The sequence below is a fragment of the Stomoxys calcitrans genome, chromosome 5, assembly GCF_963082655.1.
Source record: "Stomoxys calcitrans chromosome 5, idStoCalc2.1, whole genome shotgun sequence".
NCBI classification, from domain to species: domain Eukaryota; kingdom Metazoa; phylum Arthropoda; class Insecta; order Diptera; family Muscidae; genus Stomoxys; species Stomoxys calcitrans.
In genome coordinates, this window is record NC_081556.1 from 80,358,771 (window position 1) to 80,385,031 (window position 26,261).

Genomic DNA, 26,261 nt, shown 5'->3' on the forward strand with positions numbered 1-26,261 from the left:
CATTTTTGACTTTAGCATCCCTTTGACTCTGCTGGTCGTTCCATGGGTTCCTTGGGGGAGGTTTTTGATTCCCAAGTACGGCAGTTGCGGCTCTTTACATGAGGTGGCCAATGGATTGCCATTGTGCTGCTATACTATCGGCGCAAGGAGTACGTCAATTTGGTCAATTGGGTCAACCGAGTATCAAATCGCACTTTCTCATTTCTTCATCTTTAGAAACAAATATTTTGCTACAGATTTTTCCACTTCGTTGAGTACTTCGTTTGAAATAGAGAAAGTAGTTATTAACTTGTAACAAGTTTTTAAGCAATATGGTTGATTGAAAGTACGCAAAATTATTCTCCCTTTAAAGTTCCTTTGATAACCAAATGAGTGAGTGATCAGCACCGCCTCTAAATTATATGGAAAGTTATAGTGATTGTTAAGAAATTTTATTAATTACTCTCTAAGTACTAAATGTTACAATCTTCTTTTTTGTTTAATTATTCATATTTCCTCACATATCATTGCAAGAACTTGGTTTCTCTGCATCTTACCCGTAGAAGTTTTCGGTATACTTTCCACAAAATGTACTCCACCTTTCATTCCAAAAAAACTATCCAAGTTGCTGTTGAGGAACGCATGCACCATATCTGCAGTTAGTGCTTCTCCCGCATTATCTTTTGTTCTTACAATAGCGCAGGATGCTAAATTGCCGGCCACCAGATCGGGTTTAGGAAAAACACAAACCTCGGCTACTCCCGTGAGTCGCAATAGTACATCTTCTATGGGTTGTGGGCATATTTGGAAGCCCTTCCATTTGAACATATCCTTATTACGACCCATTAAATGTAAGAATCCCGAATCATCAAAATATCCCATATCGCCAGTATGCAACCATTGGCCATCCATCACCTTTGCAGTGGTAGCAGGATCATTGTAATAACCCAACCATGTGTGGGAATTGTACACCATTAGTTCACCAGTTTCATTGGGTCCCAAACGCTGGTAGTTTTCATCAACAATGCACACTTGTCTATTGGTCCACAACTTACCCTCGGTTTGGGGTTTAAACTCATGTGGATAACCCCCATTGTATGATAGAATTCCCACAATTTCGGACATGCCATATCCTATGCAGAATCCAGGGCGCAACTTGTCTGTGGAAAATGCGTCTAGACATTTTTCCTGTATTGTCTGCGGTACTTTGGAGCCACCGCACAAAATGGTGTCGATTGATTCAAAGCCTTCTTTTAGCTCCTCTTTACTAAATTTTAATACTAGCTCAGCCATTTGAGTGCAATTGACGAATACATGAGTGACTTGATAACGTTTCACCAGATAGAGGAAATATTCTGGACTGTAGGGTTTGTCCGGCACAATGCGTAGAGTAGAATTCAGTAAGGATGAGAATAGGTTTAAAAGTCCTGAGGCCCAATACATTGTGCTGAAGGAAAGTAGAACCGAATCAATGGTGGCTGTGGCGCTGAAAGTGTAAGAAAAATGAAAATTATTCAGCTTTTTAGCAGATTTTTGGTATTCATAGTAGGTAAAGCTTTATCTTGATGGTCCAGAATTAGCAAATATCCCGCTGATATTCCAACAAGTAAAAGCGTGCTAAGTTCGGCCTAACCGAATCTTGGGAACCCAACACCATGAGTTCCGATAAAAATGTATACCAAATAAATTTGGTTGAAGGGCTCCGACTTGTGTGGTGACCATCGTTATCACGGGAAGCTTAGCTGAAAGCTACTGGGCGCGTCCACAGGTTGCGGATGGTGGAAAGCTCCGTTTTTATGCGAAGTATCTGCGAATGCGGCCGCGCGCAGTCAGCGATTTTCGAGAGGAGAGTCTCAGTGAGGATTCAGGTGGCACTGGCTCCTAATTAAATACTGAGTGCCGATGATACTCGAGATGACAAGGCGAGTTATTGGCGCCTTCAAATAACCAATGGCCAACATCAGCGTCTGTTCCCAGGTTAGGGGCGGCTGGAGTCGAGCGTCGGATCTTGGAGCAAGCGGCTCGCCACAACGGGGGATACATGTGCAATCCCACAAAACCCATGCGGTTGGGGCGCTGGGCCTGTAAACCGCCCCCGGAAGAACTACTATAAGAAAGAAAGTAATAGTAAAAACGAACCCCCCCCCCAACGTTGACGACCCACGCAAACGAAAAAAGGACCATGATTTGCGAATCTGCACCTGGAATGTCCGCACTCTCTATAGAGAAGGTGCAGTATACGCGCTGGCGGATGTATTAGAGAAGTACAAGGCAGATATTATACCGCCTTACGGGAAGTGCGATTGACTGGGAATGGCGTCACTACAACACCAAACGGTGACGAACTATACTATAGCTGCCATAACACGAGGCATGAATTTGGCTGTTGATTTGTGGTTAGTCGGAGACTGAAACACCTTGCCTCCAGCTTTACTCCGGTGGATGAGAGGCTAGCCACAATCCGCATAAAAACCAAATTCTTTAACATGATCCTTATATGTGCCCATGCCCCGACGGAAGACAAGGACGAGCAGACCAAGGATATTTTCTACAAGCGCCTAGAGAGAGAATATGACCGCTGTCCCGCCCATGATATTAAAATCGTTCTGAGAGATTTTAATGCGATGATAGGGAAGGAAGACATTTTTGGTCCATCAGTCGGAAAGTTTAGCCTCCTCGAGATAACGTCCAGTAATGAGTTGAGGTTGATAGATTTCGCCGCGGCAAAAAACATGGTAGTTAGGTTAGCCACATGGCTGACACCCGATCAAAACACAAGGAACCAAACTGATCATGTTGTGATAGATGGAAGGCATTCATCATTCATCTTAGATGTACGATCCATCCGTGGAGCGAATATACATTCGGATCATTACCTTGTTGCAGCAAAGGTTCGCACCCGTTTGAACATGGCGAGGAAAATACGATCTGACACTCCACGGAAGCTCGACATTGAAAAGCAGCAAACACAACAGATGGCAACGGCATACTCCACTCGACTAACCCAATTGCTTGATGAAAGCACTCCTTTTTCCGATGATATAGTGGCGCAGTGGCATAATGGAAAATGTAAACCATGAAAATGCCACGAAATCCGTACTTGGGTACCGGAAGCCTCCCTCAAGAAACCCATGGTAGGACCAAGAGTGTCGAGATGCTACTGAAGCCAAGAATGTGGCATATAGAGCAACCTTGCAATCAGTAGCAATGCGCCAGATGAAGGAGAGGTATCGGTAGAAAAGGAGAGAGGAGAAACGTCTATTCCGCAGAAAGAAAAAGGAAATGGAAAGACGTGAGTGCGAGCGAATAGAGATGTACGGGAGTCAGAATGAAATCCGGAAATTCTACCAAAGAATTAAACACCAAACCGATGGCTTTGGCGCAGGCACATCCTCCTGCAGAGACAAAGAAGGAAATCTGGTAACTGACACAGATAGCATGCTGAGGATATGGAAAGAACATTTCACAAAACCACTAGTCTCCGACGTTGGCGGCAAAGAGGATACTGCAGAACCAATCCCTGATGATGGTACAGAATGTTAACCTCCTAGTCAGAATGAGGTCCAAGTAGCAGTGACCCGACTAAAGAACAACAAGGCAGCAGGAGCCGACGGGTTACCTGCTGAACTATTTAAGACTGGAGGCGATAAGGCGTATGCATTAGCTTATCTGCGCAATATGGCTAGAAGAACGCATACCCGATGATTGGAACCTCAGCATAATATGTCCTGTACACAAGAAAGGAGACACAAGACGGAATGTGCCAACTACAGAGGAATAAGTCTCCTCCCCATCACATACAAGATACTCTCGAGCGTACTGTGTGAAAGAATAAAACCTAAAGTCAATGAGATAATTGGGTCCTATCAATGCGGCTTTAGACCTGGTAAATCTACCCTGAACCAGATATTCACACTGCGCCAAATCCTGGAAAGGACCTCAGAAGGACAAATCAACACCTACCATCTATTTGTTAACAACAAAGCCGCTTTCGATACCCCTATACGTTCAAAGGTATTTGAAGCCATGTCTGAGTTTGGCATTCCTGAAAAATTAATAAGACTCAGCAGGATGACACTTGCTGTTACGCGTTCCTCAGTAAGAACAGCAAAGAATCTCTCCGAGCCATTCAATACCTAAACGAGGTTTCAGACAAGGAGGCAGCCTATCGTGTGATCTGTATAATATTCTGCTGGAGAAGATTATACGAAATGCAGATGTGAATAGATGTGGCACACGATTCACAATGCAACAAGTGATACTCGCCTATGCTGACGACATCGATATCATGGGTCGGTCATCGGAAGTACTAACTGTTGCTTTTGAAAGAATCGAAAGAGAGTCAGTGAAAAAGGTCTGGAAGAAAATGGAGATGAGACGAAATGGATGGTTTCAACTCCCAATACGCCTTGTACAACTGAGAAGATAAAGAAAATGAAAAAAGTTGGGAACCAGTTTTATCCACGTTGGCACCGCCGTAACCGAAACGAATGGCACCAGTTTCGAGATAAAGCGAAGAATAATACTGGCAAAACAGATGCTACTTTGGATTAAGCATACAGTTTAGAAACAAGGCCACCTTTCGACAGACGAAGACTACACTATACAAGACACTGATACCACCCGTGTTGTTATATGGTTCTGAGGCATGGGTACTTGTAAAAGCAGACGAGGCAGTGCTTGGAGTTTTTGAGAGAAAGATTGATCGTCGAACGCTGTATGGAGACGATAGCATAATTACACGCATCAAAATATAACGGCTGCGCTGGCTAGGTCATGTTGTCAGAATGGATGAAGAAGCTCCATCAAAGAAGTCTTTTGAAGGCAACCACTGTGGTGGCGCTTGGAACGCTATTCTACGTTCAGCTAGTGGAACAAATGTTGTGCCATAGCCAATTAATGTAAAGTAAGCCGGTATCGCCCGACTTTTCACTGAAATTCTCTACTCGATATCGCAGATAGTTCCCGACTGCGATTGCAGCTACTCCGTATACGAAGCATTCCACTTTCCGAAACCAGTGGACTCCACCGGTAGCTCCCAGGTGAGCTTCTCGTTATGACGATAAACACTACACAAATAAGAGTTCGCAGTTGCAACCCGTTTGCTGCTCATAGCCATCCCATGGTAACCCATAGAAGAGGAAAGTGTGCCACTTTCCTGCCATGTGACCCACAACTCTGCTTTAATACTATAAGAATATCATGGGAAGGCAGGCGAATTTTTTTTTTTTTTTTTTTTTTATTTATTTTCATTACAACTGAGTTACACTCATCTAGTAATTTTAAGATAGCGTATAGATAAATAATACAAACTAGAGAATTTAGCCTAGTTCGAATTCATTTTGTGGAAATAGTTCAGTAACTACATCCTAGTTCTTGGGATTTAGGGCCTCTTAAGGGACTAGATCCATTGGTATAGTTCTTTGAAGTCTTCTGGTGGCTGGATAGTTTCGAACAATATTATTTAAGTCAGAGTTAACGTGACTATGTAACTTGTTCGCATGTTTCAGGGCGTGAATGGATATTTCCTCTGATATTGTCCTCACTCCCAAGTCTCTGTGCAGATCGGTGTTTCGTATGTACCAAGGTGCATTAGCAATGGTACGAAGGATTAAATTTTGGGTTTTTTGAATCTTTTCTACTTCATTCTTGGCAGCGCAACCCCAAAGTTGTATTCCGTAGGTCCATATTGGTTTAATCATTTGATTATACAAAAGAAGTTTGTTTTGAATCGATATTCTATTGTCCACTAGCATCCAGTACAGCTCTGAGAATTTTATTTTTATTTCCTTATTTTTTTTCTTCACGTGCTCTTTCCATTTAATTTTAGTGTCTAGGGTCATTCCCAAATATTTTGCTGTGTTTGCGAATGGTATTACTTTACCATTTAGATATAATGGTAAATAACGAAGCTCTTTGTTTGTGAAAAGTATGTGGATTGACTTGTTTTCATTTAGATTCATCCTCCATTTGTTTATCCAAAGTAAAATGTCCGACAGAGCTGCTTGAAGTTTATTTGTAGCTTCAATTTCACTATTGGCAGTCGTAAGAATTGCAGTGTCATCGGCAAATGTTGCAATTGTTGCATCAGGCGGGTTTGGTATATCTCTGGTGTAAAGAAGGTATAAAACAGGGCCTAGGACACTCCCCTGAGGTACTCCAGCCTTTATTGGTTTCAGTTTTGAATAATTATTTTCTATTTTTACTCGAAAGTGTCTGTTGGTTAAGTATGATTCCAAGATTTCATAAAATTCCTTTGGGAGATCGTTATGAAGTTTGGTTAAGAGCCCTTGGTGCCAAACTTTGTCAAATGCTTGTCCCACGTCTAAAAACACGGCAGAGCAGACGAGTTTGTTTTCAATGGCTCTTTCGGCTATATCAACTATTCGGTGAACTTGTTGTATAGTTGAATGATTATTTCGGAATCCAAACTGATGGTCAGGTATGAGAAGCCTACTTGTTAATAAGGGACGCAATCTTTTTAATAGCAACTTTTCAAATATCTTTGACATAACCGGTAGTAGCGATATCGGACGGTATGATGTTATTTCATGATCAGGTTTTCCAGGTTTCTTGATTACGATAACTTCTGCAACTTTCCATTCTAATGGAACATGTCGCAGACGAAAACATGCATTTATTATAAATAAAAGCTTTTTAACAGCTATATGTGGAAGCTTTTTAAGTATTTTGGTTGTTATTAAGTCATAACCTGGAGATTTCTTAGCGCTCAGATCTTTGGCGATGAGATTTTCTAGCTCTTTAATTGTAGCTGGTTTAATGACTTGGTTGTCACATTTTTCTAATTTATAAGTTTCTTCATTGTCAGACCTACATTCAAGTGGTTTAAATATGTTGCTAAAATAATTTGCAAACAAATCTACTTTTTCTTCGGCTTTTTTTACCCATGATCCATCTACATTTTTAAGTGGTGGAATGGTTGGGGAAGCTTGATTTAATTGCCGCGTGGCCTTCCATAGATTGTAGTTGGTTTCTTTGGTTGCTGTTAGGTTTCCTAAGTATCTAGACATAGCCTTATTTTTTGACTCCTGTGTGATGCGTTTGAGTTCATTAACAAGCCTGTTCAATGTTCTTTTATTTTCGATTGTTCTTTCTCTTTGCCATTTCTTCCTAGCTTTTCTTTTCTTCGATAAAAGGTCTCTAATTTCCTTCGGATATGTGCCAGTAGTGTTGGTATGACTTGTAGTAGGAGTACTTTCCCATGCAGACGTTTGTATTGCGTTGATGAAGCTTGTCAACTCTTCATCAATTTGATCTTTGGTTCTAAGGGGAATCTTTAGTTCAATTTTCTCAGACAATATATATTTGAAAAATTGCCAGTTAGTACGATTATTCGAGAGAAAACTTGGAGTTTCTTTTTCGATAAAATTATCACTGACGGTCATTATCACTGCAGAATGATCCGATGATGATAATGCAGCTGGCAGGCGAATAAAATGACGAGCAATCTTTAATCGAATATGATTCAAATAACCCGCATTTGATGTCGTCAATGCTGGATTCAGTCATATCTGTACTTACTAACAGTTGGAGTGCAGCAGAGTTTCATGTGAGCCCATTGAGCCTTTTGGGCTGCCCGTTGTTCCTGAGGAGCATAAGATCACCGCTGTATCAGAGCTTTTGAGGTTTGTGCATGGAAATTCCGATAATCTCATAGACTGGTGCTTTGTGGTCAATAAATCGTTTATGGTTGCGACACCTTCCAACGATCCGGTCATTAGCACAAGTTTCGCATTCAGATTTAATTGCGCATTGGCGTGATGGGCTTTTTCAAAATTGAATTTATCACAGAAAATTATGCTGGGACGAGTCTTGCCGTATATATTAATAATGGTATCTGAAAAGCAGCACAATTAGAAAATTCTTAATAGTATAATCTGCGGTATACTAATCAAATGACATCTAAGTACCTTTATCGAATTCCGCATACAAACCACTCACCGAAGTCCCACAGAGACATGAAGCCAGAATGACTGTGGCCAGGTGTATTGAATGACGAGCATAGTATCCTACCACATTCTTGCATTTGATACCCAATTCCAGCATGCTTTTGGCCAAAGTCATGGAATGCTCCACAAACTCTTGAGCTGTCAAAGTTTCGCCTGTAGAATCCACAATCTGTATGACTTTGTTGGGAGTTTTTAATAATTGAATGACAATAGCCTCTCCTACAGTCATATCGCCGCTATACAAATTCTTCGTTATGGGTCCCGACCATATTTTTTCATTGGCATTGTATGAAGTACCGGTTAACTTAATCATTGCGAACTGCATCGGATGATGCCTACGTTGATACTGAATTGCTCAAAGTAATTTCATTGTCATTGCTATTTAAGAGAGAGCGAGAGTGAGCATATGTATCGCTTTCCCAATGGGAAAAGGTAATCAATGGTATACGAGAAGGTAATCGACAACCACGGTTGCCAGATTTTTTTGAGAGAGATCTCCTAAATTCCAAAAAAGCCCGGCCGAACTTTGGATATGTCGAGATGTTACAAACGAAATGACTAGATTAGTATACACGCATCCTATGTTGGTGGGTATAAAAATTTCACCTTCTATGGGCCTAAGAACTTAAATCGTAAGATCGGTATAAGCATATGACTGCTATATCCAAATATAGACTAATCTGAACCATATTGAAGGTGCCTAAAACAGTCTATTCTATCACATTTCAGCGAAATCGAGTAATGAGCGTGCTTTTATTGTCCCAAGAACTTAAATCGGGAGATCGGTACATAAGGAAGCTATATCCAAATATAGCCCGATCTTGACCATACTCGGTACGAATATCAAGGGACCCAACACAATTCATTTTGCTTAATTTAAAACAAGTAAGAGCGTGCTAAGTTCCACCGGGCAGAATCTTATATACCCTCCACCATGGATCGCATTTGTCGAATCCTTTGCGCTGTATCTCTTTTTAGGAAAACAAAAGTCGTTGTGTAATATTTCAGTACATTCGGATAAGAATTGCGCCATGTAGGGGCTCAAGAAGCAAAATCGGGAGATCGGTTAATATGGAAGCTGTATCAAGCTATAGATCGATTCAGAAAATACTGAGCACGCATGTTGAAGGTCATGAAAGAAGCCGTTGTACAAAATTTCTGCCAAATCGGATAGGAATTGCGCCCTCTAGAGGCCCAAGAAGTCAAGATCCCTGATCGGTTTATATGGCAGCTATATCAGGTTATGTACCGATTTGCGCCATACTTAGCACAGTTATTGGAAGTCATAACAAAACACCTCATACAAAATTTCAGCCAAATCGGATGAGAATTGCGCCATCCAGCGGCTCAAGAAGACAAGATCTCAGATCGAGTTGTATCGGGTTATATGATATGAACCGATCTGAACCATACTTAGTACAGTTGTTGGAAGTGATACCAAAACACCACGTGCAAAATTACAATCAAATCGGATAAGAATTGCACTCCCTAAAAGCTCAAGAAGTCAAGACCCCAGATCGGTTTATATGGCAGCTACATCTGGTTATGGACCGATTTGAACCATATATAGCACAGTTATTGGAAGTGATACCAAAACACTACATGCAAAATTTCAGCCAAATCGGAAGAGAATTGCGCCCTCCAGACGCTCAAAATCAAGAATTCAAGACCCAAGATCGGTTTATATAGCAGCTATATTAAAACATGGACCGATTTGGCCCATTTACAATCCCAACCGACCTACACTAATAGGAAGTATTTGTGCAAAATTTCAAGCGGCTAGGTGCTAGGTTCGAGGTGTTGCAAACAGAATGACGAAATTAGTATACCCCCATCATATAGTGGAGTGAATAAAAACCGGTTAACAAATTTACCTTTTATGGGTTTAAACTTTATGTCAAGAGATCGGTATATATGGCGGCTATATCCAAATCTGGACCATTGTGGGTCATATTGAATAGGCATTCCGAGAAGCATAACACAACTCGCTATACCCAATTTCTACGAAATCTTACAATAATTGCGTCTTTTATGAACTTAAGACCCCAAATCGAGAGATCGGTCTATATGGCAGTTATATCTAAATCGGGAATGATCTGGGCCGTATTGTACAAGTTTGTTGAGTGGCCTAACAGAACACACTGTCCCAGATTTCGGCAAAATCGGATCGGAGGTCTTTAAAAAGATATAGTCCGACAAAACCCACTTTCGAATTTAACCTGCCTATGGACAAAGAGTCTACCGTGGCGCAGAGGTTAGCATGTCCGCCTATGACGCTGAATGCCTGGGTTTTAGTCCTGGCAAGACCATCAGAAAAATTTTCAGCTGTGGTTTTTCCGTCCTAATGCTGGCGTCATTTGTGAGATACTTTGCCATGTAAAAAGTTCTCTCCAATGAGGTGTCGCTCTGCGGGACGCCGTTCGGACTCGGCTATAGCCGATGGCGGTCGAACGAATGAATATCCATTTCCTTGAAGTTTTGGGCCATTTGCAAATCGACCATTTGGGTTCAGATTTGGATATAGCTCCCATATAAAATGGACTCTAGACTTGACCTCTGAGCCCCTAAAAACTGCAATTTTTATCCGATTGAGCTTGAATTCACGTAATGTTCCGTTAGTACTTCTAACCATGTGCTAATTTTGCACGTAGTGTTTTGGTACCACTTCCAACAACTGCGCTAAGTATGGTTCAAATCGATCCATGTTTTGATATGGCTGCCATATAAACCGATCTAGGTTTTTGACTTCTGGAGCCTCTAGATGGCGCGATTCTCGTCCGATTTGACTGAAATCTTGCACGTAATGTTTTGGTGTCCCTTCCAACAACTGTGTTAAGTATGATACAAATCGGTTCATAATCTGGTAAAGCTGTCATATAAACCGATCTTGGATCTTGATTTCTTGAGCCCATAGAACGCGCAATTTTCATCCGATTTGACTGAAATTTTGCATTAGGTGGTTTGCTATGCTGTACTTCCAATAACTGTGCTAATTATGGCGCAAATCGGTACATAACATAATATAGCTGCCATATAAGACGATCTTGGATTTTTACTTCTTGAGCTTCTAGAGGGCCCAATTCTCACCCGATTTGGCTGAAATTTTGCATAAAGTGTTTTGTTGTGATTTCCAATAACTGTATTTTGTGTGGTTCAAATCGGTCCATAACCTGATACAGCTGTCATATAAACTGATCTGGGGTCTTGACTTCTTGAGCTTATAGGGGGCGCAATTCCCATCCGATTTGGCTGAAATTTTGCAAGAAGTGTTTTGTTATGACTTTCAACAGTTGTGTCAAATATGGTTTTTATTGGTCCATAACTTGATATAGCTGTCATATATTGGTTTGCCCAAAAAGTAATTGCGGATTTTATAAAAGAAAATAAATGCATTTTTAATAAAACTTAGAATGAACTTTAATCAAATATACTTTTTTTACACTTTTTTTCTAAAGCAAGCTAAAAGTAACAGCTGATAACTGACAGAAGAAAGAATGCAATTACAGAGTCACAAGCTGTGAAAAAATTTGTCAACGCCGACTATATGAAAAATCCGCAATTACTTTTTGGGCAACCCAATATATGGTCTAAATCGGTCTATAGCATGATTTAGATCCCATATAAACCGATCCCCCTATTTTATTTCTTGAGCCTCTAAAGGGCGCAATTTTTATTCAAATTGGCTGCAATTTTACGCAACGACTACTACTATGGTCTTCAACATTCAGTTCAATTATGGTCCGGACCATCGGACCATAAGTTGTTTTAGCTTCAATATCATAGCAATTTTTTTCTTTTATCATATGTTTGCCTAAAAAGAGATGCCGGGAAAAGAGCTAGATAAATGCAATCCCTGGTGGAGGGTATATAAGATTCGGCCCGGCCGAACTTAGCACGCTTTTATTTGTTTTGGTTGCGCTGTGAGACAACCCCTTAACTCATTGTTGGTTGTTATTTATAATCGACCCATTGATATGGTTATCAGTGTGCAAATTTTGGTCAAATGAAATTACTCTCTTTGTTCTTTAAATTCGCCATTTTCTCACTGGGTTGTTAATGACATTTAAATACTAAGTGCAATTTTGTTTTTTTATTGAGAAAACTAGATTAGGCTATGTCTACATTGACTCGTTTTGCTTGAGTCGTTTTGAAAAATACCTCAACCGTTCACACCAGTTGAGATCAGCGCTGTGGAGTTGAGCAATTTTTACTCGACCGCGACTCGGGGAAGATTGTTCAAATTTGACTCCGAGCAAATAATTTTTATAATCTAAAAATATATATATTAAAAATAAATCATCAAATGCAACATGACTTTAAAATGGTTTCCAGAAATCTCAAAATTTTTGTTTGATTTTTTGAGCTACAAAAATATGCCGACTTTTGACAAGCCAATTTTCTATGAGCATCACACAGGCTGGAACTTTGAACGTCAATCTGCGTGGTGTGCTTCGTTATTACGTGGAGCTTAGCTGGCAGCTACCGGGCGCGTTCACAGGTTGCAATAGTGGAATGCTCCATACGGAGTAGCAGCAACTGCAGTCGCGGACAATCAGCGGTATTGAGTTTCGAGTCTCACCGAGAGGCCGGTTGCGACCGGATCTTGCTACCGGTCGCGTCCATAGGTTGCAAAAGTGGAATGCTCCATACGGAATAGTTGCAACTGCAGTCGCGGACAATCAGCCGTATTGAGTGTCGAGTCTCAGTGAGAGGCCGGTTGAGAACGTCTCTTGCTAAAATACTGAGTGTTTACGATGCTCGATACGACCCCATTTCCAATCCCCAACGAACTATATAGATATTAAGTATATGTGCAAAATTTCGACAGACGGACGGACATTGCTAGATCGATTCAGAACGGCGAGACGATCAAGAGAATGTATACTTTATGGGGTTTTTGACAAATATTTCTAAGTGTTACAAACGTAATGACTGGGTATAAAAAATTCTCTGCATTTTTTTTAGTTTTTATACCCTCCACCATAGGATTAGGTTAGGTTAGGTTGAAAACAGAATGCAGATATTAATCCCCCCAAGCCATACACCTAAGCCAGTAATCGACTTGTTGTGCGCTCTAAAAACTAGAAAGTAACCTCTAAAAAGAAATTTTAAGTTAGGAATTCCGTGCTACTTACAAAATCCTTAATTGTTTTCAATACCACTCCCCTAAATTGGTTCATGTCTGATATTGTTTCTCAACCTAAGTACCGGTATCTGTTGGACGCGAAAGCCGGGCAATGACAAAGGAAATGCTACAAAGTCTCATCATCATCCCTATATGCCCTACACATGCTATCACTTGCCGCACTGATTTTGAAGAAGTGAGCTCGTAGTCCTTTGTGTCCCGTTATGACACCTTCTTCTTACTTCCTTTCAGTAATATTGACCTCCTTCTTACTTCCTTTCAGTAATAGCGTTGTCCTCTCACGATCTGGATCCCTCCATAGGATTTTCGCCGTCCTACCGACCGATTCGCTGTTCCACAATGTTGCATGCGCTTTCGTCGCCCACTCCGTTAACTCGGACGGCGTCGACCTGAAAGGCTTCGGGTTAACCAAGTCTATTGACTGCAGTCCTCTGGCCTTCACCGCCAAATTGTCTGCCCTTTCATTTCACTTTACTCTGTTATGGCCCGGCACCCAAACGATGCGGATTTTGTCATTCTCAGAGAAGTCGTTAATCTCCTTCTTACACTGCAAGACTGTTAGTGACCTTACCGTCCTGGTTGTTATTGCCCTTATGGCAATTTTACTGTCGGTAAAGATGTTCACACTCAACGTCCTCGCGTTAGCACCACACCACTTCACACATTCCATGTTCTCCCGGATCTCCACCTGTAGGACCATATTATGGTCTAAAACAGATCTCAGTTCCTCAGTTCTCAATGTAAACCCCCAGGCCCACTCTATCCTCTAGCTTTGACCCATCCGTGTAACATGATCTTCCAGATGGCTATACTAGGGTTCCGTCAATCCAAGACTGTGCCGATTGAGCAGTGCGCCGCACTCAACTTCAAGGTTCATCTCTGGTATCCGATTGGAAACCTCTCCCCTTCCTTCCAGATTTCCTATCGTCGCCTCGACTATACCGCGATGGTAGGGGCTGCTCCCATCCTCAATCTATTCTCCCATCGTCCTAAGTCTCATAGCCGCAGTGGCTGCCTCGCACTTAATCTGTGTTTCAATGGATCGGATATCTAGAAAAGTCTCCAGTGCCCAAGTGGGCGTGGTCCTCATGGCTCCGCCTATGCCAAGACAATATGTTCTCTGAACCTGTTGTATGGTCCTTATGATGCACTTTTTCTCCACAGCAGTCCACCAAACTAATGAGGCGTAAGAAAGTATTGGTCTAATCACGCTCCTGTAGAGCCAGTGGACTATCCTTTGATTAGGGTATACTAATTTCGTCATTCTGTTTGTTACTCCTGAAATATGTGTCTCAGACCCCATAAAGTATATATTCTTGATCGTCATGACATTTTAAGTCGATCTAGTCATGAGCGTCCGTCTGTTCGTCCTTCCGTCTGTCGATAACACGCTATATTTCGAAGAAATAAAATGAACCGCTTGAAATTGGGCACAAATACTTCTTATTAGTATAGGTCAGTGAAGACTGTAAATGGGCCATATCGGTCCATGTTTTGATATAGCTGCCATGTGAACCGATCTTGACTCTTGACTTCTTGAGCCAATAGAGGAGGCAATTCTTACCCGATTAGGTTGGAATCTTGCAAGACGTGTTTTTTTATGACTCCCAAGAATTGTGCCAAATATGGTTTAATTCGGTTCGTAACCCGATATAGCTGCCATTTATTACCGATTTGGGATCTTGATTTCTTGACCATCTAGAGGGCGCAATTATTATCCGATTTGGTTGAACAGCTTTGTACAACGGCTTCTCCCATGACCTTAAACATACGCGCTGATACAGCTCCCCTTTAAACCGACCTCCCTATTTTACTTTTTTCAACTCTAAAGATCGCAATTTTTATTCGTTTGGCTTACATTTTAAACAATGACTTCTACTATGGTCTCCAACATTCAATTCAATTAGTATAGCAAAGAAAGTATTTGCGGGTGTACCGCATTAAAATGAAGCCATCAAAACAGTGGCTGTGTGCAATGAATGTTGAGCCGTTAACGTTTCACCCATTGAATCCCAAACTTGTATTATCTTCTGGGGGTTTTTTGCAATTGCTTTGGCCAGAGTCATTTTTTAGGGTAGAGGTCATTTGAGGTAGGATCAGACTATATTTTTTCTTCTGCATCATAAGCAGCTTCATCGTTAACAGTCATCCTCACTCAAAAGTACCAATCTCTATATTAAACAGAGAACCTGTTAAATGTTTGAGCATTAACTATGGGACCGTATAATTAGAGACAATTTTAAATTATCATCATGAATAAGTAGGTGGAATGCAAAAAGACGTAAAAAACATTTTTCCTTAGATGAATTCAAAAGTATTGTTGTAACCTACACCGAAATAATGGAGAATTTGTTATAACACCCTTCACCACTCTGCTAACTACACTAATTTCGTCAATACGTTTGTAACACATCGAAATTTTGGTCTGAGACCCAACAATCGATTAGGCAATATCAGCCGTCTGATTGTCCGTTCGTTGAAAGCACGCTTAATTTCGAAAGAGAAAAGCTAGGTACTTGAAATTTTGCATAAAACCTAAAACCAGTTATAACTGTTAATGGGCTGACTTTTAACAATTGTACGGCCAAGTATGGTCCAAATCGGATCATAACCCGGTATTGCGCATTGATTCCATTTAGAGGCTTACGAAGTCAACCACCTTATTTGTCTGAAATTTTGCACTTTAAGTTTTGCTATGGCATCCAATGTTTTAAATTGGTCTATAACCTGATATAGCTTTCTTATAAACCAATCTGTAGGTTTGACTCCTAGAGCCTCTTAAGGGCGCAATTATAATCCGATTTAGCTGAAATTTTAAACGTTGCAGTTTTTTGTGACTTCGTTATGTTGGAAACCAAGCAACGGTTCTGGTTGACTTTGACTTGGCAAAATCCAGGCTTATCTTTGTCTTCCTTTATCTCATCCCCGCGGTGTCACCTTTAACATCCTTTAGTGATAAGCGAGCTAAAATGTGCCACGGGTTCATCTATAGAACGATAAAAAGATAGGTTGGGACGACGGGTTCGTAGCCCATCAGCCGGTAACCTGAAGGAATTACTTTGAAAAAACCAAGAACAAAAAAAAACACACTTTTTATAGAGAGGGTGAAGTGTACGCACTGGCGGATGTATTTGGAGAAGTACAGGGCAGACATTACTGCCATACAGGAAGTGCGATGGCTTGGGAAGAGCACCACTACAACACCGAGTGGTGACGCCCTATATTATGGGGCATAAATTTGGCTGTGGATTTGCAGTTAGTCGGAGAATGAAACACCTTGTCTCCTGGTTTATTCCGGTGAATGACGGACTAGCCACAATCCGCATAAAGGCCAAGTACTTCAATATGAGCCCTATATGCGCCCTTGCTCCGACGAAAGATAAGGACGAACAGATCAAGCATATTTTCTACAAGCACCTAGAAAGAGAATATGACCGCTTTCCCGCCCATGATATTAACATCCTTCTGGGCGATTTTAATGCGAAAATTGGGTAGGAAAATATCTTTGCCCCAACAGTCGAAAATTTAGCCTACACGAAGAAACTTCCGATAATGGATCGAGGCTAATACACTTCACCGTGGCAAGGAACATGGTAGTTAGCAGCTCCAGTTCCAAACATCGAAGGATTGGCTGTCACCAGATCAAAACACGAGAAAATAAATAGATCATGTTGTGATAGGTGGAAAGCATTCAACAGGCGTGTTGTGTGTACGATCGATCCGAGGGGTGAACATAGATTCGGATCATTACCTTGTTTGAGCCGCTTGAACATGGCGAGAAAAGTACGATCTGAAGCTGCGCTGAAGCTGGACGTCGGAAAGAGGCAACACAACAGGTGGAAACTGCATACTTCACTCGGCTGAGCCAATTGCATAAAGGAATCACTCCCAGTTCAGATTCTATAGCGGCTAAATGGTAAACCATTGTCCACTCCATGGAAAGAGCAGCTACATCCGTACTTGGGTACCAATATCCTCCTCCAAGGAACCAATGTTACGACCAAGAGTACCAAAAAGCTACTGAAGGAGAGAGGAGAAACGTCTCTTCCGCAAGAAGGAAAAGAAAATGGAAAGACGTGAGTGTGAGAGAATCGAAATGTACAAGAGTCAGAATTAAAATTCTACCAAAGAATTAAACATCAAATCGATGGCTTTGGTATAGCCACATCCTCCTGCGGAGACAAAGAAGGAAATCTTTTAACTGATACTGATAGTTTACTAAGGATATGAAAAGAAAACTTTTCCCAGCTGCTGGTATCCGATGATGGTGGCCATGAGTATATCGCAGAACCAATCCCTGATGATGGTATAGAATGTGCACCACCTAGTCAAAACGAGGTCCACGTAGCAGTAACCCTGCTGAATGGCAATAAGGCAGCAGGAGCCGATGGGTTTCCGGTGAACTGTTTAAGACCGGAGTTGACACCTAGAAGAACGCATACCCGATGATTGGTGCCTCAGCACAATGAAGAGGACAGGCACAAGGAAGGGGACAGTCCCGTACACAAAGAAGGGGACAAGAAAGTATAAGCCAAATACAGAGGAATAAGTCTCTTCCCCATCGGATACAAGATACTATCGAGTGTAAATCCACCATAGACTACAAAGCCGCCTTCGACAGCCCTATACATGTTCAGGAGCCAGAATTAAGTGCGAAAATTCTGCCAAAGAATTAAACATCAAATCGATGGCTTTGGTATAGTCACATCCTCCTGCGGAGACAAAGAAGGAAATCTTTTAACTGGTACTGATACTGTACTGAGGATATGGAATGAACACTTTTCCCAGCTGCTGGTATCCGATGATGGTGGCCATGAGTATAACACAGAATCAATCCCTGATGATGGTATAGAATGTGTACCACCTAGTCAAAACGAGGTCCACGCAGCAGTAACCCTGCTGAAAAACAATAAGGCAGCAGGAGCCGATGGGTTTCCGGTTGAACTCTTTAATACCGGAGTTGACACCTAGAAGAACGCATATCCGATGATTGGTGCCTCAGCACAAGAGAAAGTATGACCAAACTACAGAGGAATAAGTCTCTTCCCCATCGGATACAGGATGCTATCGAGCGTAAATCCACCATAGACTACAAAGACGCCTTCGACAACCATATACTAGCAAAGGTACTTCAGGCCATGTCTGAGTTTGGTATCCCTGCAAAACTTATACTACTTAGCAGAATGACGCTTGCTGATACACGCTCCTCAGTTAAAATAGGAAAGAACCTCTCCGAACCGTTCAATATCAAATGAGGTTTCAGACAGGGAGACAGCCTATCGTGTGATCTCTTTAATATCCTGCTGGAGAAGATTATGGTGTGAATAGACGTGGCACACTACTCACAAGAGAACATATACTACTTGCCTATGCCGACGACATCGATATTATAGGTCGGTCACCGAGAAAAGCAATCGCTGCCTTTGAAGATATCTAAATAGAATCAGCGAAGGAGAGTTTGGCAGCAATGGAGATATCCCACAAAGCCCTATAAACCTGATCAGGTAAAGAAAATCGAGAAAGTTGGAAACTACAACTTTGAGATAGTCATCAAATTTATCTACCTCGCCACCGCCGCAACCGAAACGAATGAGACTAATTTTGAAATTATACGAAGGGCAGCATTGGCTAACAGATGCTATTTTGGACTGAGCAAGCAGATGAGGAGCAAAGCCACCTCTCAGACGATAATTACACTTTGCAAAACACTGATACTACCCGAGCTGTTGTATGGCTCCGAAGCATGGGTACTTGCGAGAGCAGATGAGATAGTACTTGGTGTGTTTGGGAGAAAAATCCTTCCTTTGCGTATATGGATAATATAGGCGTCGTATGAGCCACGAGCTGTATGACGACGATAGTACAGTTAAACGCAATATACGACGTTTTCGTTAGCTAGTTCATGTTGTCAGAATGGATAAACAATCTCTAGCAATGAAGTCTTTTGGAGGCGACTATAATAAAACACGCAAAAAGGGGAAGTGCAAGCTGCGATGGAGTGACCAAGTATAGAGAGACATCTCGAAAGTGGTTGTCAGAGATTAGAGCAGAAGATCGAGGCTAGACGTCCAAAAAGGAATAGAGTTTTTGTAATGGCCAATTATAAGTAATAAGTTTTTCTGACGCACTCTGCATACATAAACATTCTTAATCATCTTAAGCCGAAGTAGCGATGTCCGACCGTCAGTTAGAATAACCTTAGAATTTTTAAAAATAAATATATTGAGCTATAATTTTGCAGATTCATATTTTGTTCATATGCAGTGTAAATTCTTAAACTGAGAAAATCGAAACTTATTTGAATTTTGAAATTCTTTATAATAGTGAAGCATTTTTAAGTGAAATATGTCTTTTGGCTTTTGATGCGTCGGGGTCGTGGAGAGATAAGCAAGTTTTATTTCAAGATCAAGTTGAAAACCTGAAATAACTTTAATATGAAATAATAAGGAGCGTGCTAAGTTCGGCCGGGCCGAATCTTATATACCCTTCACCATGGATCGCATTTGCCGAGTTCTATGCGCGGTATCTCTTTTTAGGCAAACAAAGAATATTAAATAAGAGCTGTTATGCTCATGGAGCTATATCAAGTTATAGTTCGATTCGGACCATAAATGAATGCTGAACAGTGTAGAAGTCATTGAGTAATATTTCAGTTCATTCGGATAAGAATTGCGCCTTGTAGGGGCTCAAGAAGCAAAATCGGGAGATCGGTTTATATGGGAGCTGTATCAAGCTATTGATCGATTCAGACCATATTAGATATGTATGTTGAAGGTCATGAGAGAAGCCGTTGCGCAAAATTTCTGCAAAATCAGATAGAATTGTGTCATCTAGAGTCTCAAGAAGTCAAGATCCCAGATCGGTTTATATGACAGCTATATCAGGTTATGAACCGATTTGAACCATACTCGGCACAGTTGTTGAAATTTATAACCAACACCTCATGTAAAGTTTCAGCCAAATCGGATAATAATTTCGCCCTATAGTGGCTCAAGAAGTAAAGATCCCAGATCGGTTTATATGGCAGCTATATCAGGTTATGGATCGATTTGAACTATTCTTAACACAGTTGTTGGAACAAACCAAAATACGTCGTTCAAAATTTCAGCGAAATCAGATAGGAATTGCACACTCTAGACGCTCAAGGAGTCAGGACCTCAGCTAGGTTTATATGACAGCTATATCAAGTTTGATCCGTACTCAGCACAGTTATTGGAAGTCATAATAAAACACGTCATGCAAAATTTCAGCCGAGTCGGATAATAATTGTGTTCTCTAGCTGCTCAAGAAGTCAAGATCCCAGATCGGTTTATATGGCAGCTATATCAAAACATGGACCGATTTGACCTATTTACAATCCCAACCTACCTACACTAATAAGAAGTATTTGTGCAAAATTTCAAGCGGCTAGCTTTACTCCTTCGAAAGTTAGCGTTCTTTCGAGAGACAGACGGACGGACGGACATGGGTAGATCGACTTAAAATGATGATCAAGAATATATTTACTTGGTAGGGTCTCAGACGCATATTTCGGGGTGTTACAAACAGAATGACGAAATTAGTATACCACCATCCTATGGTGGAGGGTATAAAAACATGATTCTACTGAAATAGTCCAATTATTTTTATCCAGTTAAGAATTTAGATTAAAAACTTTTTTATCTGAATTATCTTTGTAGATAATTTGCAAATCTATTAAAAAAATAAGCTATTCTGTTGTTGGTCTTTACGAACACCTTTAATATTTACTTAAATATCGCCTAGATTTTTGAATGTCTAATGAGAGACTTCTTTATATATGGCAGCACGAAAAATATTTGGCAATTCATGATGATGCTACATTTGCGTTGGTCCCATGTTAGCAGTTATATATGTGCTTAAATGATCTCAAATTGTTACAGTTTGTATTACATTGAACTTAGCAGTCACTAAGACACAATTAAGTTTTAAAATACCTTTCAAAATATAGGTCACGCAAACATTTTTTATATTGTTCAAATTGTTTGTGTTGGCTGGCCCTAAGATAAGATAACAAAAGGTGATTGGATTTAGTTCAGTATATGTGTTGTACTATTTTGATTTATAATATTTTGTAACTAATTAAAACGACTCTCCCCTACTAATGCTGGCGACTTTTGGAGGTACTATGCCATATAAAACCTTCTCCCCAAAGGGGTGTCACATTGAGTTTCAAACTTGAGTCAGAAAGCACTCATTGATATGAGAGAAGTTTGCCCCTTTTTATACCCACCACCGAAGGATTTTGTCATTCCTTTTGCAACACATCGAAATATCCATTTCCGACCCTATAAAGTATATATATTCTTGATCAGCGTAAAAATCTAGGACGATGTTGCCATGTCTGTCTGTCTGTCCGTTTGTCAGTCTTGAAAAATAGAGACATTGAGCTGAAATTTTGCACAGATTCTTTTTTTCCATAAGCATGTTAAGTTCGAAGATGGGATATATCGGACTATATCTAGATATAGCTCCCATATAGACCGATTCGCCGATTTAGGGTCTTAGGCCCATAAAAGCCACTTTTATTATCCGATTTTGCTGAAATTTGGTACAGTGAGTTGTGTTAGGCCCTTCTACATCTTTATTCGATTTAAGGTCTTGTGCCTATTAAAGGCGCATTTATTGTCCGATGTCATCGAAATTTGGGACAGTGAATTAAGTTAAGCCCTTCGCCATTCTTTTTCAATTTGGTTCAGATCGGTTTAGATTGGGATATAGCTGCCATATAGACCGATCTTTCGATTTAAGGTCTTGTGCCCATAAAAGGCGCATTTAATGTCCGAATTTGCCAAAATTTGGGACAATGGATTTTCAATTTGGCCTGGATCGGTGAAGATTTGGATATAGCTGCTATATAGAATGATCTCTCGATTTAAGGTCTTAGACCCATTAAAGGCGCATTAAATATCCGATATCCGAAATTTGGGACAGTGAGTTAAATTAAGCCCCTCGATATACTTCTGCAATATGGTCTAGATCGGTTCAGATTTAGATATAGCTGCCATATAGACCGATATTTCGATTTAAGGTCTTGCGCCCATAAAAGGCGCATTTATTGTCCGATGTCACCGAAATTTGGGACAGTGTGTTGAGTTAAGCCCTTCGCCATTATTTTTCAATTTGGCTCTGATCGGTCCAAATTGGGATATAACTGCCATATAGACCGATCTCTCGATTAAAAGTTTTGGGGTCAAAAAAGGCAATGCACCATTTACCGATTTCGCCGAAATTTGGGACAGTGAGTTGTGTTATGCTCTTCGACATTTTTATGAAACTTGGCCTCAATCGGTATAGATTTGAATATAGCTGTCATATAGACCGATGTCTCGATTTAAAGTCCATAAGAGGCGCATTTATAATCCGGATTCACTGAAATTTGATATAGTGAGTATTTGGTCCAAATCGCAAATTGCGGATTTTTCATATAGTCGGCGTTGACAAATTTTTTCACAGCTTGTGACCCTGTAATTGAATTCTTTCTTCTGTCAGTTATCAGCTGTTACTTTTAGCTTGCTTTAGAAAAAAAGTGTAAAAAAAGTGTATTTGATTAAAGTTCATTCTAAGTTTTATTAAAAATGTATTTACTTTCTTTTAAAAAATCCGCAATTACTTTTTGGGCAACCCAATATATACCCGAGGTGGTGGGTATCCAAAATTTCGGCCCGGCCGAACTTAACACCTTTTTACTTGTCCTTAATGGAATGATCTTGGGCAAATTTGTATTTGCATTGCATTTGCAATGCAAACAACTAAAATCGGTTGTAAGTTTGACTTGGCCAAACTTCTTATGTACAAATTGTGTGGCAAGTCATAAATATGTGTTGGAAGGTTAAGTTAGGTTTAAGTGGCAGTCTGCAATCAGACTCATAACCACGTTTTCGTTCTTTGCGATTCGTCAGGAACAGGAAAAGGAAGATGCCTTCTATTTCATACAGTTGACCCATCTAGATCGCTTTAAAAAGCCCAACAACTTGCGAATGTTCACATCCGCTAAATCAGATAGGTTCTCAAATAAATGAGAACATAAAGTGAAACTCATTCTGACTACCAGTGGGGCACAGACACACAGCAGGTGTTCAATAGTGTCTTCTTCCTCGAAGTCTTCACAGCTTATGCAGAAGTCGTTATTGGCAACCTTAAGTCTGTCTGCATGTTTTCCGGTCAGACGGTGACCTGTCATGAAGAACACAACGACTGAGACGTCGGTTCTAGCCAGCGACAGGCCACATAGAGGCATACCCACAGACTCCAGTTCCCCTGGAATGTGTAAGGTAGTTGCTAGTCTCGCTTGTCTGCTCTTCAAATCACTGGGGATTTTTGAATTTAGAAATACGTCCCCAGAAATACGTCTGGTGAATGCAGTGCATGGTGAAGCTATTCGAACTTTAGTTCATGGATCTTTGCCAATTTATCTCCATACTACTACCGCCATCTATATGTCAGGTCGGCGTAATATTTTGAGCTCAGGAAGCCACAATTTTTGTCCGATTTGGTTGAAATTTTGAACATGGTGTTTTGTTGTAACTTTTAATAACTGTGTCAAGTACGGTCCGAATCGGTCAAGAACCTGATGTAGCTCCCATATAAACCGATCTCTCGACTTGACTTCTTGAGCCCCTGGAACCCGCAATTTAGGTACAGTTTGGTGGTGGGTTCCCAAGATTCGTCCCGACCGAATTTTTACTTGTTATTATTAGAATAACACCGTTACCTATTATTGTGCATCTCAGGAAATAGCGTGTGCGCTATAATTGCTTTTAGCTTCCTCTTTTTGCATCTATCCATCCATCATCAAAACAGGCCACAATTCTCATGAAAAAATGCCTATTCCGAAGAGGACCACGCCCACTAGGGCACTAGAGATTATTCTAGATATCCGACCCATTGCCATGTAGATTAAGTGTGAGGCAGCCACTGCGACTATGAGAATTAAGGCAATGGGAGAATGGGAGCAGCTCATACCATCGCGGTATAATCGAGGCAACGATAGGAAACCTGGAGAGAAGTTGTAGGCATTAGGAGGGGAAAACCAACGTTGAAAAAATTTTTTTTGATAGTCTCACCAGGATTCGAACCCAGGCGTTCAGCGTCATAGGCGGACATGCTAACCTCTGCGCTACGTTGCCCTCTGGTATTGGATGTTTATGCTACACGGATGGATCAAAGCTAGAGGAAAGAGAAGGCCTGGGAGTCAACATTGAGAACCCAGGAACTAGCTTCTATTTTTGACTGTCTGACCATAATATGGTACTGTTGGCAAATATCCGGGCGATCACGCAATGCGTGAGGTGGTGTGGTGCTAACGCGACGACGACGTCGAGTATGAACATCTTTACGGGCAATTAAATGGCCATAAGGGCAATAACAATCAGGACGGTAACGTCACAAACAGTCTTGCAGGTAAAAAAGAAGATTAACGGCTTCTCTGAGGATGCAACAGTCCGCATCGTTTGTGTGCGTTTTGTGGGCAGACAATTTGGCGGTGAAGGCCAGAGGACTGCCGTTGGCTAAACCGAAGCCTTAAGGTTGACGCAATCCGAGTTAAGGGCGTGGGTGACGAACGCGGTGATTCGGATTGTGAGTGGACGAAGAGGTCAGTGTAGCTTTTGGTATCATAACGGGACATATAGGACTACGATTTTGCATAAGTGAGTTCGCAGACCTGTTATGATACCAATAGCTATACTGACCTCCTACTTATTTCCTTTCAGTAATAGTCCCGTCTTCTCACGATCTGATCTCCCTATAGGATTTTCGCTGTTCTACCAACCGTTTCGCTATTCCACAGTGTTACACGCGTCCTATGACTTCGCCTTTAACTCGGACTGCGTCGACCCGAAAGACTTCCGGTTATCCAAGTTTACTAGCGGCAGTCATATGGTCTTCATTGCCAACACGTTTGTTTTTTCATTCTCCCTTACTCCACTATGGCCCGTTAGCTTCTGTTCGAAATATGCGTCTGAGACCCCAGACCGGTCTATGTTTTGATATAGCTGCCATATAAACCGATCTTGGGTCTTGACTTCTTGAGCCTCTAGAGGTCGCAATTCTCCTCCGATTTGATTTGAATTATGCACGTAGCGTTTTGGTATCATTTCCAGCAACTGCGTTAAGTATGATTCAAATCGGTTCATAATCTGGAATAGCTGCCATATAAACCGATCTTGTATCTTGACTTCTTGAGCCTCTAGAAGGCGTAATTCTCATCCGATTTGGCTGAAATTTTGTATGAGGTATTTTGTTATGACTTTCAATAACTGTGCTTAGTATGCCGCAAATCGTTACATAACCTAATATAGCTGTCATAGAAACCGATCTGGGATCTTGACATCTTGAGCCGCTGGAGGGCGCAATTCTCATCCGATTTGGCTGAAATTTTGTACAACGGCTTCTTTGATGACCTTCAACATATATGTCATATATGGTCTGAATCGATCAATAGCTTGACACAGCTCCCAAGCTGCTTCTTGAACCCCTACAAGGTGCAATTCTTATCCGAATTAACTGGAATATTACACAATGACTTCTACAATGTTCAGAATTCATTTATGGTCTGAATCGGAATAGTTATAACTCCAATAGCATAGCGGTTCTTATTCAATATTCTTTGTTTGCCTAAAAAGAGATACCGCGTATAGAACTCGACAAATGCGATCCATGGTGGAGGGTATATAAGGTTTGGCCCGGCTGTTCGACTTTCAACAACTGTACAATTTATGGTTCAAATCGGTTCATAACCTGATATAGCTGCCTTATAAACCGATCCAGGATCTTGACTTCTTGAGCCTCTTTAGGGCTCAATTACAATATTATCTGATTTGGGTGAATTCGATTCGGCCGAAATTTCTCACAATGACTTCTACTATGGTCTCCAACATTCATTTCATTATGGTCCGAATCTGACATCACTTGATATAGATCCAAGAGCATTGCAATTATTTTCTTTTATCCCTTCCTTTACTTTGTTTGCCTAAAAAGAGACACCGGGAAAAGACCTCGACAAAGGCGATCCATGGTGGAGGGTATATAAAAATCGGCCCGGCTGAACTTGGCACGCTTTTACTTGTTTTTATTTGGTAGTTCAAATATACCCTCCCCCCGCAAAAGAAAATAAAATTTTGGCTACGTCCCTGCCAACCGGTGTA

The 26,261-nt window shown here is 41.0% G+C and overlaps 1 protein-coding gene across 1 annotated transcript; it reads right to left on the bottom strand.

Annotated features, from left to right (window-relative positions):
- Positions 1-415: 415 nt before the first annotated feature.
- On the bottom strand, positions 416-8,283 carry LOC106080691 (uncharacterized). The gene is made up of 3 exons (XM_013242156.2): positions 7,911-8,283; positions 7,522-7,837; positions 416-1,465 (listed from the first exon to the last, which is right to left on the bottom strand). The coding sequence occupies exons 1-3, from the start codon at positions 8,272-8,274 to the stop codon at positions 487-489; spliced, it is 1,659 nt and encodes a 552-aa protein (XP_013097610.2). The 5' UTR covers positions 8,275-8,283; the 3' UTR covers positions 416-486.
- Positions 8,284-26,261: the final 17,978 nt, after the last annotated feature.

Bases quoted from the DNA above. Each gene is read 5' to 3' on its own strand.
- LOC106080691 (XM_013242156.2), bottom strand. From the start codon at position 8,274: ATGCAGTTCGCAATGATTAAGTTAACCGGTACTTCATACAATGCCAAT. The intron at 7,838-7,910 runs GTACTTAGATGT...GCTGCTTTTCAG, and splicing joins GTATGCGGAATTCGATAAAG to ATACCATTATTAATATATAC. The intron at 1,466-7,521 runs GTAAGTACAGAT...TTACACTTTCAG, and splicing joins CTGCTGCACTCCAACTGTTA to CGCCACAGCCACCATTGATT.